General features: G+C 36.0%; 1 protein-coding gene across 7 annotated transcripts in view; it reads left to right on the top strand.

Annotated features, from left to right (window-relative positions):
• The window catches only part of CCDC91 (coiled-coil domain containing 91), a gene marked incomplete at both ends in the record, with an annotated part of 275,982 nt that overhangs the window by 200,914 nt on the left and 60,252 nt on the right, over positions 1–14,816 (top strand). For all 7 annotated transcript variants that reach the window (XM_080705459.1, XM_080705458.1, XM_080705457.1 and 4 more), the window contains one exon: positions 11,594–11,707. In XM_080705459.1, the coding sequence (XP_080561585.1) occupies positions 11,594–11,707 (114 nt within the window). The remainder of the gene's footprint in view (positions 1–11,593; positions 11,708–14,816) is intronic.

Below are 14,816 nucleotides of genomic sequence, written 5' to 3'. Positions count from 1 at the left end.
GAAGGAAGCTTGAAGAAAGTATTAAGGCATATAATCGCTGCTGTTCTTTCACTAAAAATATTTGTTTTTCTTCCTGAATAATTATGGATACTTGGCCTTTCCCTACTCCACAGATTTGTACATAGTTATTAATATTTTAAAAACTCCCATTTTTATAATTAATTGTAGAAAAATTTCTCAGAAATAATTACTATAAATTCATTTTAAATATATTGAAATATATGTATTTGTACTTTTGAGTGTGGCAGTTAGCTAACTGGAAAGTAGCTTCACTGCCTTCAGCATTCTGCTACACCAGCCTCAGCACAATGCTGAGGACTAAATAAGGCCATTTTAACTTCAAACAATGAAAGGCAAAGCATTTGCATTCATTTTACATTTTAATTTTAAGGCTTTTTGTATCTTACTTAACTCACCTGTCTCTATTACATATGCTTCTGTTAAGTCACAGAATCTTTTACTTCAAAGACCACTAAAGAGTTTATAATCCAGTATAAATTTGTCATGCTTTACTTAGCAAAGAACAGTATATGTTCCTCATACTAGACTGGCCACTGCTGCTGATATATTTATTATACTTCTATTATTATTACCACCATTGTACCAGTATTAGGAAATGGCCTAAAAAGATTCAAAAAATTTTTTGGTTATTGAGATATATATATATATTTAAAAAATTGGTTTACAGAAAATGGAGGTCAGAGCTATAAAAGAGAAGGGCAGTTAGGACTGGTTACTGCCAGGACTCAGGTAGCTGTTATAATGCAAAGTATCCTTGCTAAAAGTAATTAGTAAGTGGATAGAGGTGTTGGGATCTAGGACTTTCACATTCTAAAAACAGGTATGCATAATAAATGCTATCTACCAAAGAGCTAAGAATTCCCCAAGAGTATGGGAGGAGGGTACTGACACTTGTGAAAGGGAAGCAGATACCACATGGCTCTTGACCTTGTGAATCATTCTGGTCTTAACAAAAGAAACCTAGGCTTATTCCTGCTGTTAGGCAGGAAGGGTTTTTGCCAGGCCAGAAATCTCCATAAGTATAAAAAAAGAGGTCTGCAGGGAGTTAGGGGGCAGACTTACACCTAAGTAGTAGGGTTACATTGTAGAGCAAGATGGGGGACTTTGTACAAGCTGTTTTGTATTTTGAAATCCAGTGACTTCATTTCAGGCCACCCCCCATACCATCCTGTAATGGTATAGGGCTGGTACTGTTTTCTTTATTTCTATATTTGTAATAATAAACTCATTTAAATCTTCAGCAAGAGTTTGGACTAGTGTATATCTATCCTGAGTCTGCACAAGAACCCATGGTTTACAGGATCAGTTTCCAGGAGCCTAACAGAGTTCCTTGGGAACAGTTCCCCAAACCATAACAGTTTAAACCGTAACAACCATGTTCACTTTTGTAATTTTAATACCTAACATTGTGCAATGCATAATAAGCAGAGGTGAATAGGTGGTCATTGTTTATTGCTTAATGTAATTTTCAAACTGTGTATCAAGATGCCATGAATGTTGCAGTAAACTCAAAGGGAGTTGCAAAGCATCTTAAATATTTGAAGATGGGCTGAGGATGTGGCACACTTGTAGAGTACTTGCCCTGTATGTAAAATGCCCTGGTATCCTTAGCATTTCAAAAAAGGAAAAACACAGAGGGCAACCTTAGCAGTACTTGAAAAATGTTGAAACCAGGTAAACTCCCAGCTTGTTCACATTAGCTTAAATTATGTTCCTTTCTCTTTTCTTGTATTATGAAGTTAGATTCTACAGGGGTTCAGATATTTACAAAAAAATAAAGAGAAAAGCATGATGCAAAAATCCATGTGGGATGGAACCTGACACTGTTATCCAGACGTATCTCAAGGTTGAAAAACTTGAGCAATGCTTTGTACCTACAGAATTCTAATGAGTCAAGTGACTCTTTAAGGATGAACTAACATTTTTTTCTTTCAACCTTTGCATTTTTATGGTAGATTTTAAATTATGGCCTATGTAATTAATAAATAAAACGACTAGATATTTATTTTGACCTAGGAAGAATCTTTAAAAAAAAATTAGCAAGGCAGCAAGAGGGCCCATGTCCTGAGAAAGTTTGGGAAGCTCTAATCTCATATGCACTATTGTATCGGATGTTCTGTTGGACACAAGAAATATAAGGTTGGGTTCCCTACCATTATGTAAATTTTCTTTGAATTGTGTAGAGACATTCACACTTTCATTTTGTTTTTCAACTTTCCATTAATATAACAAATACCTGACGTCAGAGAAAATGTTTATGTTGGGTCATAATTTTGATAGCATGTAGGATTAAATTTTTAAGTAGATCAGAACAAACTCAGAACAAAAATCAGTGTTTAGATTTCCCTGAAGTCATTGGTAATCCTAAAGTACATATGTAGAAGGCAATGCAGACGCTTTGACTAGGAAAGTAAAAATCGGATGTAACATCCTGTTAAAATGGGTAATAAGCTCTTATAAAGCAAAGATTTTCACTTGAAAACTTCTAAAGACTTTATTCTTTAGAAACTGATAAGAAATATTATTACACTAAAAAACACATGTAAAAATTCTCAATAAACTGGGTGCAGTGGCACATACTTGTAATCCCAGCATTTGGGATCAAGGTTTGTGGACAACTCAGCCACTTAGCAAGGCCCTTTGTAACTCAGTGAGACCCTGTTTCAAAAAAATAAAAAGACTAAAAAGAAATAGGGCTGGGGGTATAGCTCGGAGGTATACTGCGCCTGGGATCTATTCCCGGTACCACAAAAAAAAAAAAAAAAAAAAAAAAAGGAATTGCCAATAAGCATGTAAGCATGTGAAAATATGTCAAATATCATTATTCATCTCAGAAATGTAAAACTGCAGTGAAGTACCAGTATACTGTCCAGGCTATTAGAAGCATTGAGAAGATAAAATGTTGGTGATGACGTGGGGCAGATGAACTTCACAAGCATCCTCTCTTGGTGACAGGGTAGACCTGCCCATCCATTTTGTAAAAGTGTGTGGTGGTATTTACTAGAGCTCACAACATACATACTGTAACACCCTGATGGTCTCGTTTCCATAACAATGGTAACATTTCCACTCTTAGGTCCATTGAAAGATAATACTAAAAGGTGCTTAATTCATAATTTTCTCAAGTGGAAACATTGCAAATATTCTTCAGTAGTAGAATGAATAAGTAAATTATTTCTATACAATGGAATTGCACACCAAAATTTTAAAGACAAATATAGCTGGATGTGATGGCACATGCCTGTAATTCTAGTGCCTGAGAGGCTGAGATAGGAGAGTTGCAGGTTCATGGCCAGCTTCAGCATCTTAGTGAGGCCATGCATAATTTGGTGAGAACCTGTTTCAAAAATTAAATAGGGCTGGGGTGCAGCTCAGAGGTAGAATAGATTCAAACCCCAGTATCACTCACACACACACACACACACACACACACACACACACACACACATCAATTCACTCTGCAAGAAGAATAAATCTCAAAAATATTATGTTGAATAAAAGACATCCATGAAAATATATGACAGGCTGTATTCATTTTTTGAGTTTTATGACATTTAAGAATAGGCAAAAATAATTTGTTGTAGAAATCAAGAGAGTGGTTCTCTGAGTGGGAATCCTTGAGGAAGCTTACTGGAGTTCATAGATGTCTTTCTTCCTGATCTTGATGGAGTCAGTGTGTGTATGTGAAAATGTACATAACACATGTAAACATATTAAAGCTAAGCATAAAGAAAAATTATTCAGTCCTTATTATTACACTTAGCAACTTAATGTGTGAAGGGTTTAAATTACTTCAAAAGAGTATCAACCTTACATATTTAGAAAATAGAAAATGCTAGGAAATAATGGGCTAGCACTTTCAATTTTGCCAGAAAGTGGGAAAGGAAAGAAAGAAAAAGTCCAAAGAAATAGAAAAGAAATCATTAAGATCATGTAGAAAAGACATGAAATAGATTTGAATATTGCAAAAAGTACTATCTTTTCTAAAAGATATAAACTACAAATCTCTGATAAGATTGATAAAAAAGAAAGGTTATTAATAAACCTTATCAAGGGAATGAACATTTGACAACTACTATGTGAAAAAAATGTATTGTACTGGGGATTGAACCCAGGGGCATTCTACCTCCAAGCTATACCTCCATCCCTATTTAATATTTTTAAATTTTGAAGCAGGGTCTTACCAAGTTGCTGAGGGTCTCTGAGTTGCTGAGGCTGGCCTGGAACCTGTGTTCCTCCTCGCTCAGCCTTCCAAGTCGTGAGATTACAGGCTTGCACTACCACACCTGGCTTGATGCTATGCAAATTTGAAAAATGATATAAACTATATGAATAACATAAAACACTAACCAATTGCTAAAGATAAACTAATATTACCTAAAAAACTTTAAAGCTCAGAACTGATTTCAAAAGAATTAGAAATGCAGAAAGTTCTGTAAGTATAAAAGAAACTATTATGTGTAGTTTGAAAATATTCATTTCTTATTTAAATGTACCTTTGTTGGTACATTGTAATTATACAATGGCTCAGTAAATAGTGAGGCTCAAGGTAACACAAACACACATTCACACTGTACTTGGCCTGTGAACCTTTGGACCCCAGCCCACTCCCTGCCTCCACAGATGTGTTAGCCATATGGGTTATGAAACCCTCAAATATAGCACTATTTGAACTGTTTCCTTCCTCCAGCCTCCTTTTCCCCCTCCCCACATCCCTCTCCCAAACCCCTGCCTCTATTCTATTGGTCTGTCTCCTTTTAAACTTTTTCCTCTTCCGCTTCCAGGCCAGCTACACCACTCCTCAGTATCTTTGCAGTCAGAATGCTGCTGCAATACATGCATATCCATGTTTTTTGCAGCACAATTCTCAGTAGCCACTGAGTCTGTCAACAGATTAAATACACAGAATATGTGGCATATATACACAGTGGGATTCTATTTGCCACAATGAAGAACAAAATTGTCATTTGCAGGAAAATGGATGTAACTAGAGATTATTATGCTGAGTTCAGCCAGTCAAGCTCATGAGTTTTTCGTTTTCTGCCATTTGTGAAAAAATTCATTTATTCCTAAAAAATATCCTTCTCCATATATAGAACTTAATCCACCTGCTATTTAATTTTAGATGAACTCAGTTGTGTGTTATATAATATCCAAAGAATAGATTAGAAAAAGAGAAAAAAATGTTAACTTCACATTCCTGAAACCTTGCAGATACCAGTTTTGTTTTGTTTGTTTGGTTGGTTGGCTTTTGGTACTGGGGATTGAACCCAGAGGCATTCTACCTCCAAGCTACACCCCAAGCCCTATGTTATTCTTTATTTTAAAATAGGGTTTCACTAAGTTGGGGAGGATATCACAAGTTGCTGAGGCTGGCTTGTGAAACTATGGTCTTCCTGTCTCAGCCTCCCAAGTACTGGGACTACAAGCATGCACTACCACCACCAGCTCAGATACCAGTTTAATGACAAGATCAAGGTTAACATCATCAGTGTTATGTTTTTTATGTCAGTGATATGTAACTCTTGACATGACAAGGAAGAGCTAAATCTAAATTTCTACTAAATCCCTGAAAAGTACTCTTTAAAAATACTACGGAGGAGAAAGGAGGGGGGAAGAGGAAAATCTCTAAAACACACAATGTACTTAAACATCTCGAAGTCAGCCACTAAGCCGAGCAAGGGAGGGAGGAACGGGGAGGGAATGGGGTGGGAATTGGGTAGGGGTTAAATAAGTGATGTGTACATGTCTGTACACACAAGTTTTTTACCCCAATATAATGTATGAATATAATGCACCAATAAAAATTTTTAAAAATGCCATTATCATGATAAAGAAAGGTTGAGAAGCTTTGGGGATTGAGGGAGAATGGTGGCACATGATGTCTAAAGAATGTTTGATTGAGAAACAGAAAAAGGACCTTAGTGGAGAAAATGATGAAGTGCAGTTAAAATCTAGAATCTGTTTAATAATATTATATGATGTTCATAGCTTTAATAACATGCTATAATTATGAAAAGGAGTTAATGTTAAGAGAAGCTGTATACAGAGGGTACATGGAAACTTGTATCTTCTTTGCAACTTTTCTGTAAGTTGAAAATTATTTCAAAATAAAAATTTAATATATTTTAAACATATATCTAGTTAAAAAAGAGCATATACCAATGGAACCATATAGAAGAAACAAACAAACCCACATATTTATAGCCAATTGATTTTCAACAAAGGGGCCAAAAGCATACATGTTGGAGAAAAGATAGCCTTTTTAACAAATAATATTAGGAAAATTATCCATTTGTAGAGTGGAATTAAATCTCAACCTCTGGCTCTGCACAAGAGTCAACTCAAGATGTATTAAGGACCTGGAAACTAGGCCAGAGAATTTGAAATCACTAGAGGAGGCGTAGGTCCAACACTCCAACATATAGGCACAGGTAGAACATTCTCAATAAGAACCCCAAATCTCAGGAAATTAAAATAAGAATAAATGTGATGGCATGAAACTAAAGTTTCTACTCATCCAAGGAAACCACCAGGAATCTAAAGAGAAAGACTACCAAATGGAAGATTTTTGCCAGTTATTCCTGTGATAGAGGACTAATATTTAAAATACACAATTTGCTTAAAAGACAGCAATAAAAAACTAACAACACATCCAGAAATGGCCAATTGAACTAAATAGACACTTTACAAAAGAAGAAATATAAATGGACAATAAATACTTAAAAATTGTTCAACATCATTAGCAATCAGGGAGATGCAAATTAAAACTACACTAAGATTCCATCTAACCCCATTTAGAATAGCAATCATCGGTCAAAACTACTCTAAAATTTCACCTAACTCCAACTGGAATGGCATTCATTCAAAACACAAACAACAACAAATGCTTGCGAGGATGTGGAGAACTGGGAACACACGCTAATACACTATTGGTGGGATTGTAAATTGGTGCAACCACTTTGGAAGACAGTGTGGAGGATCCTCAGAAGAATGTGAATGAACTTACCATATGATCCAGCAGTACCACATCTGTGTATCTACCCAAAAGAAAGGAAACCAAACTACCAAACCAATACATGCATATCTATGTTCATAGCTGCACAATTCATCATAGCCAAACTGTGGAACCAGCCAAGAGGAACAAGGGAATAAAATAGATGAGCAAATAAGGTGACCTAACTGAGGGGATGGGAGGGGGGAAGAGGGAAATTCTCTAATGTACATGCTGTATATTAACAAATCAATGTCAATCACTAAGCAAGACATGAAGAGAGAGAGGGAGGGAATGGGGCAAGGGTTGGGTAAGGGCTAATTGGGTGATGTGTACATATATGCCTCCACCATCTTGTACTCCATTAAGATGTATAACTACAATGCACCAATAACAAATAAAAAAAATAATTCAAACAACAATAAATTCTGACAAGAATGTGGGGAAATAGGAACCCTTCTATACCACTGGCGAGATTGCAAATTAGTACAGCTGCTATGGAGATAGTGTGAAGATTTCTCAAAAACTAGGAATGGATCCACCATATGATCCAGCTATACCACTCCTGATGATGAATGACTCGAATACCTATAAGTTTTACCTTTTCACAAGAATTCTGTATCTGTCCAACTAAGTCCCTTTTTGTTGCATGTACACAGATGCCTCTTGTGTGCATGTGTATGGAATTAGCCTCAAACCCAGGGTCCTGGATACACTAGGCAAACACTCTACCTCTTAGCTCCCTGCCCAGTTTCATTACACACATATTTTACTATTATCAGATGTAGCACATCTTAGTAGATTTCTTACCATTTCATATTAAATTCCCCCATCTCTCCACAATGTTTTTGAGAAGAAATCTTGCTTTTAGGTGTTCTGTATGTATTATTTATAGAGCCTGAGTCTTTAATCACTTCAAATTTGATATTCATTTCTGAAATAAACAGTTCCACTGTTTATTCAGTAGTTGAGCAATATCAGTAATATATGATTTATGAATAGCCAAGAAAAATCACTCATTTACCTTTTGTTTTTAACTTACTATTGATTTGGCTGCCAGTGCCTTTTTCTCTTTGGGCAGCCATTTTCACCAAAAGGTTATGTCAAGCAGTTGTCTCAGGGCACATTTATCTGGCTGCACTTAATAATTTAAAGAACACACCATTGGCAAATGGCTCTTCTCGTTTGATTAACTAAAGATCCCCTGGGAAACTTTAATTCAGTTGCAGCCTCGGCACAATTGTGTAGAAACTGTACTGTCTTGGCATATTCCACTTTATATTTTGTAATTTTTCTAATCATTTTTCCTGATATTTGGGAATATTGTGCTTTGTGCTTAATCTGGTAATATTGACATATATTATGTCTTTTTCACATAGCTCTGGTCATATTACATAATAAAACACCATTTTGGTAAATTAATTAAATAGCAAAGTAATCCATACTCCTCCATGCCTTGTCATTGCAACAAAAGTCTCTTATTTTTGAAAAGTCAATATAAAATAAAATGATAATAAGATGGCAGAATGGCATTCTTCATGACACTCAAATGCAGGCAAATTATAACAGAGTCAATATACCAAGTAGCAGTGCACATGGAAGAGGCTTGACCATGATCACTGTTGCAGGTGCTCGGCTCGGCCGCTGTCCTGAGAAAGCACCGTGGACGGTGTAGTACTCATCCTGTGGCTGTCCCAGGAGGCACTATATATGGAGAGCAAAACCTAAACTGAGTGTAATTCTCAAGTCACGAACTATTATTTTCTTCTCAGCCATTAAAAAAGATATAATGTATTCATACATAACCATGTAACAGCCCGATTTGGCTCCCTGGTGATAGTTTGATGCTTCTTGATGTAAAAAAAAAATGATTGTTAAGCCACTGAGACTTAAGTTAGTTGCTAATTGCAGCTCTACCCAAAAATATTTATGCTACATATTCATACACACACACACACACACACACACACACACACACACACACACACACATTTTTGGTGGCACTTGAGTTCCTGGAAACCCTTCTACCTCTGGGCTACACTCCCAGACCTATTTTTATATTTTTATTTGGAAACAGGGATTCTTAAGCCAGCGAGGCTGGCTTCAAACCTACGCAATCCTCCTGTCTCCGCCTCCCAAGTGTGGGGATTACAAGTGTGCACCACCATGCCCGGTATGCTTTACATTTTGGAATGGTTTTAAGCAATAAGACAAGTTCTTTATACTGCATACTGAAAAGTCACAAATAATGCCTAAGGCTGTAAAATCCAAGTGAGAATGTCACTTAGAGATATTGACAAAACATGAAAAGATTGAAACATATGACCCTTTAGTTCTGTGACTGGCTTATCTCACTTAACATAATGCTCTCCAGGTCCTTCCATCTTCTTGCAAATGATGTGATTTAGTTCTTCTTTATTGCTGAGTAGAATTTCATTGTGTGTAGTTCTCATAATTTTGTAATCCATTCATCTGTTGCTGGACACTTAGGTTGGTTCTCTAATTTGGCTCTTATGAACTGTGTTGCTATGACCATGAGTATGCATATATTACTTTAGTTCCCATGTTTCAGCCTCTTTGGAAAGATACCCAGGAGTGGTATAGCCAGATCATATGGTGGATCCATTTCAGTTTTCTAAGGATTCGCCACACTGATCTTAATAACGGCTTAATTACTTTTCAGTTCTACCTACAGTGTAGAAAAGTTCCTATTTCCCCACATCCTCAACAACATCTGTTATTATTTGACTTCTTTATGATTGCCAACTTGATCGGGGTTAGATGGAATTGCAGTGTACTTTTGATTTGCAGCTCCCTGATTGCTAATGTTGTTTAACATTTTTTCATGTTTTATTGGCCATTTCTATCTCTTCTTTTGTGATGTGTCTATTCAATTGACTTGCCCATTTCTTGATGAGATTATTTGTTTTTCTAGTGTAAATACACACACTTATAGTCAATTGATCTTTGACAAAGGGGCCAAAATACACATGATGGAGAAAAAAAGTCTCTTCAACAAATAGTACTGGGAAAACTGGCTATTCATTTGTAGAAAAATGAAACTAAATTCTTCCCTCTCACCCTACACAGGAATCAACTTGATATGGATCAAAGACCTGAAAGTTAGATCAGACACTGTGAAGCTATTAGAGGAGGGCATAGGTTCAACACTCCAACATATAGGCATAGGTAGAAATTTCCTCAACAAGACCCCCAAAGCTCAGGAAATTAAAACAAAAATTGATAGTGGTATGGTATCAAACTAAAATATTTCTGCTTATCAAAGGAAATAAAAGTCTAAACAGTAATCTTAAAGAATGGAAGAAGGTCTTTACCATCTCTCTCTCTAACAGATTGCTAATATCTAGAATATACAAAAAAACTGAACTTGCCTTTTTAAATCTGAATTTTTTCTCTCTTTATTTCTTTGAGTGGAGAGAGTACTGGGGATGAAACCCAGGGATGTTCTACCTCTGAGATACATCCTCAGCCCTTTTATTTTAGTTTAGTTTAGTTTAGTTTAGTTTAGTTTTGAAACAAGTTTCTTTTCCCTTTCACTCAGTTTAGAAAAGAGTGTTCTGAGAAATATCTAACATACCCCAAAAAGATTTTTATAAGCTCATATTTATGTTTAAAAGTAGACTTTACTTTGAACAGACTGAGTTGCAAGTGCCTTACTAACTTGCTAAGATTAATTGGGAAAAGCTCTGGGAAAACACACACACAGCACCAAGGGAAAAAGCCCTTTAGAATCAAAAGTGGAGGAAATACTCTGAGATACTTAAAGGCATTTTCTAATTGATTATCTTGCTGTTCAATAGAAAGGGGGTATACCAGTACCTACAAAAATAAGTGGAAGTGAAATAATTTTATTATATTCATTTCAGTTTATGAAGGGCTATTTTAGCAGAGAACACTGCTTATAAGTGCTGCATTTCCTTTTCTGAATTTTGGCCTTTTTCTCTTTATCTGCCACTCTGTAATCACATAGGTACCTGATTTCCAACTCAATAAAATAGCGAGTGCCTCTTCCTTCCCTAGCTCTCTCATTTCAGGCACCAGCACACACAGTGGAATTTTTACCTCTCATTCATGTTGTCCAGCTCCCAACATCTTACTCTGGCAGGAGAACCAAACAAGCTGTAAATCTCACCACCCAGACCACACTTGATTATTGAATGATGGCAAAATTAAATGTGAATAAAACAGCTAGAGCATTAGGGTGTTCTTGGAAGAATAAACACAAGTTGGAAGTCTTGTGTGGACAGTGCAAAGGACAGGAAGGCAATCAATCGAGTAAACATCAAGTGGAAGGTTGGAGCCTGCGAAGCGCTCCCGGCAGTAAATGGTTTATTCCGTTTCTTTTCCCTTTCACTCAGTTTAGAAAAGAGTGTTCTGAGAAATATCTAACATACCCCAAAAAGATTTTTATAAGCTCATATTTATGTTTAAAAGTAGACTTTACTTTGAACAGACTGAGCTCGCACCCCCTGAAGAGGATTTTAGTTTACATAAAGCAGACACAAAAATGCCTTGGTGCTTACCTCTCTGACATCTTTTTGATCTTCCCACAAACAGGAAACGGTTAAGGCAGCGATAATAGAAGAGCAGAAGAGAAGTGCAAAGGCTGTGGAAGAGGCAGTGAAGAGGACAAGAGACGAATTGATCGAGTATGTGAAAGAACAGAAGAGGGTAAGTGTCCTCCAGAGATCTCAGCTTTTGCCCCACAGACTCCGGAGGGGGCCTTACCACAGCACAGAAGGTTGAGATAGTTGAGGTGTCCTGTATGTGGGAGGAATCACCACCAAGATCACTGCCCCTATACACTTCTATACTCTGACAGTTATATGTATGAGCACTAACCTCCTCTGTCAACAGATAAGCAACAGTGAATGATTTCTTAGTTGTAGCATTTGTACCTGCATCCTTTAAGCTTTCTCTGTTAACACCCCTGCAGTTCCGATGGATTTGATACAGTAAGCAAATTGATGCTCTTAATTGAGGCTCTTCTGCCATTAGTCCTTTTCAAAAACATAACTGAGAATGTGCTTATCAGAATTCAGGACACATTATGTGGAAGCTAGAGAGAAAAAGGGAATGAAAAGGGATCTTTTGAAAATCAGGAGAGAGACCAAAGAGAAGAAGAAGGGGTCAGGGAAATAGGAGAGAGACAGTGGAGGAAGAAACAGACCAAATTATGTTCTAAATAAAAGTATCCTGGGAATCTCACTGTCATCCACAATTATAGTACACCAATATTAAAAAGTAGAATATTTTTTGCAACCTAAGTATCATTTCAGTGCAGTGTGTTCTTATGTAAGTCGGAACAGTAGCCAAAAATAATATGTCAAATTTGATTGTTGTTCTTTCAATAAAACTTCAGTCTTTGTATTATGCAAAATAATGATTTTTAAATTAGATGTTTAATGTAATCTCTGTGATAAATGTATGATCTATCATATAATTAAGTTATATGATAATGTTTCTGACACAGTGCTATAAGTATTACATTTGTGTACAAATATATAATATAAATATTAACCTATGTTATGTGTTATAAAACATATAAATAATCCACTGTGAGCCAGACATGGTTTCACACACCTACAATTAATTCTAGTATTTGGGAGGCTAAGGCCACAGAATTACAAGCTTGAGGTCAGTCTCCACAACTTAGCAAAACCAATAAAAAATAGAGCTGGAGTTGTTTAGGTGTGGTGGCACATGCTTATAATCCCCAGAGACAGGAGGATTGCGCAGGTTCAAAGAGACCCTTAAGAGACCCTGTTTCAAAAAAAAAATTATATATATATATATATATATATATATATATATATATATATATATATAATAGGTCTGGGAGGGTAGCTCAGAGAAGGGTTCCATCCCCAGTACAAATAAATAAATAAATAAATAAATAAATAAATAAATAAATAAAAAAAATAGAGCTGGAGTTGTAGCTCAGTGATCAATCCCTAGTAGCACATAAATAAATAAATACTGCATATGAAGAAATTTGATGTGTATCAAATTTCTAAACTTAATTGGCAGCTTGCAGTTGGCAGGCAGTTAAGTAGTAATTGAGATTTGTATTAAAATTTCATGATTCTACTTAATTCTTATACTCTTAACCTAAAGTCAGTTTGGTATAATACAAAGAAAACTCTTAACCATCTATAACTACCACTAAGTTACAACAAAGTAGAATTTGTCCCCAGAATAACTAATTGCTAAGGACCCTTTCCAGATAAATTAACCACAGAAGCATGTTGGTTAGGATTATATTTTTAAGCACATGCCTCGGGATGTTTTTAAAACCATTTTCACCCAAATTTCTGATTTTGTCTAACTTTCTTAAGAAAATGTGGAGCCAAAAGTCAGTTACCATTTCAGTTGGATATATCCATCTCCTGAAGAGTTTATTTTATTTATTTGTTTATTTATTTATTTATTTATTTATTTATTTATTTATTTATTTTGGTGGTACAGGGGTTCCTTGAAACCCTTCTACCTCTGGGCTACACTCCCAGACCTATTTTTTATATTTTTATTTGGAAACAGGGTCTCTTAAGCCAGCACGGCTGGCTTCGAACCTGCGCGATCCTCCTGTCTCCGCCTCCCAAGCGCAGTGATTACAAACATGCGCCACCACACCGAGCATGAAGAGTTTATTTTAAATAAATTGTTTCAAAAGTAGTCATGCAGCAAAAGAATTGTAAATACTTTTAACATGCCTGCAGAGACTGATTACAATACTGAAAGAACGTAGATTTGAAATAAATTCAAGACTACTTGTGGGTGTATTCTTTTATATCGTGTTTTCTTTTTAATGGTTTATTTTGTAGTAACACGTAACATGAGATCTACCATCTTAAAAAAATTTAATACTGTAAGATATCATCTTTAACTATAGAGAACTGTTATAGAGCACATCTTTAGAGCATATTGATCTAGCTTGACTGGAATGTTATTCAGTTGATTAGTGACCACTTTTTTCATCTTCCCAGTGTCTGGTAGCCACCATTCCACTCTCAGGTTTAGACTAATATTTTTGATCAAGATGGAAAAAAATCTTTAAATTATTATCTCAAAGGGAGTTACGTAGTTAACATAAGAAACACTTCTGAGCCGGGCATGGTGGCGCACACTTGTAATCCCAGTACTTCGGAGGCTGAGACTGGAGGATTGCAGGTTCGAAGCCAGTCTCAGCAGCTTAGTGAGGCTTTCAGCAATTTAGTGAGACCCTGTTTCCAGATAAAATATAAAATAGGTCTGGAGGTGTAGCATGGAGGTAGGAAGGCCCTGGGTTCCACCCCAATACCACACACACACACGCACGCACGCACGCATGCACATGCACACACACACACACTCATAAGAAATACTTCTTAGTATTTTTTTAGTATGAAAATGCTTTGAAGGCCCATCTGGTCACTGTATGAGGTAAATTGACTTTTAAGGAGAATTTACAGTGAACTCTGCCATTTAACCTGTGTGCCCTTAAAAAATCATATCAAAGGACTAGTATTCACTTGTGTTAGGTTACTGGCAATTGTATATAAAGATGTTCATTAAATGACAGCAAAACTCTAACATTAGGTTTCATGTAAACCAAAGTTTCACTTTTCTGTGAATAAACTTAATGCCTACCTTACAGAGTTATTATGAGCTAATATATATTATAAAATAAAACCTATAGTAAGGACTATATGTGTTATATGCTATAAATATGTGCAATAATTTCCATCATCTTCACCATAAAATACACAGAACAATAACTGCTTAAGCAAATCATATAACA

The sequence above is a fragment of the Muscardinus avellanarius genome, assembly GCF_963383645.1.
Source record: "Muscardinus avellanarius genome assembly, chromosome: 11".
NCBI lineage: Eukaryota > Metazoa > Chordata > Mammalia > Rodentia > Gliridae > Muscardinus > Muscardinus avellanarius.
The sequence above is the reverse complement of the archived record's forward strand: the minus strand, read 5'-3'. Positions and strand labels throughout refer to the sequence as shown.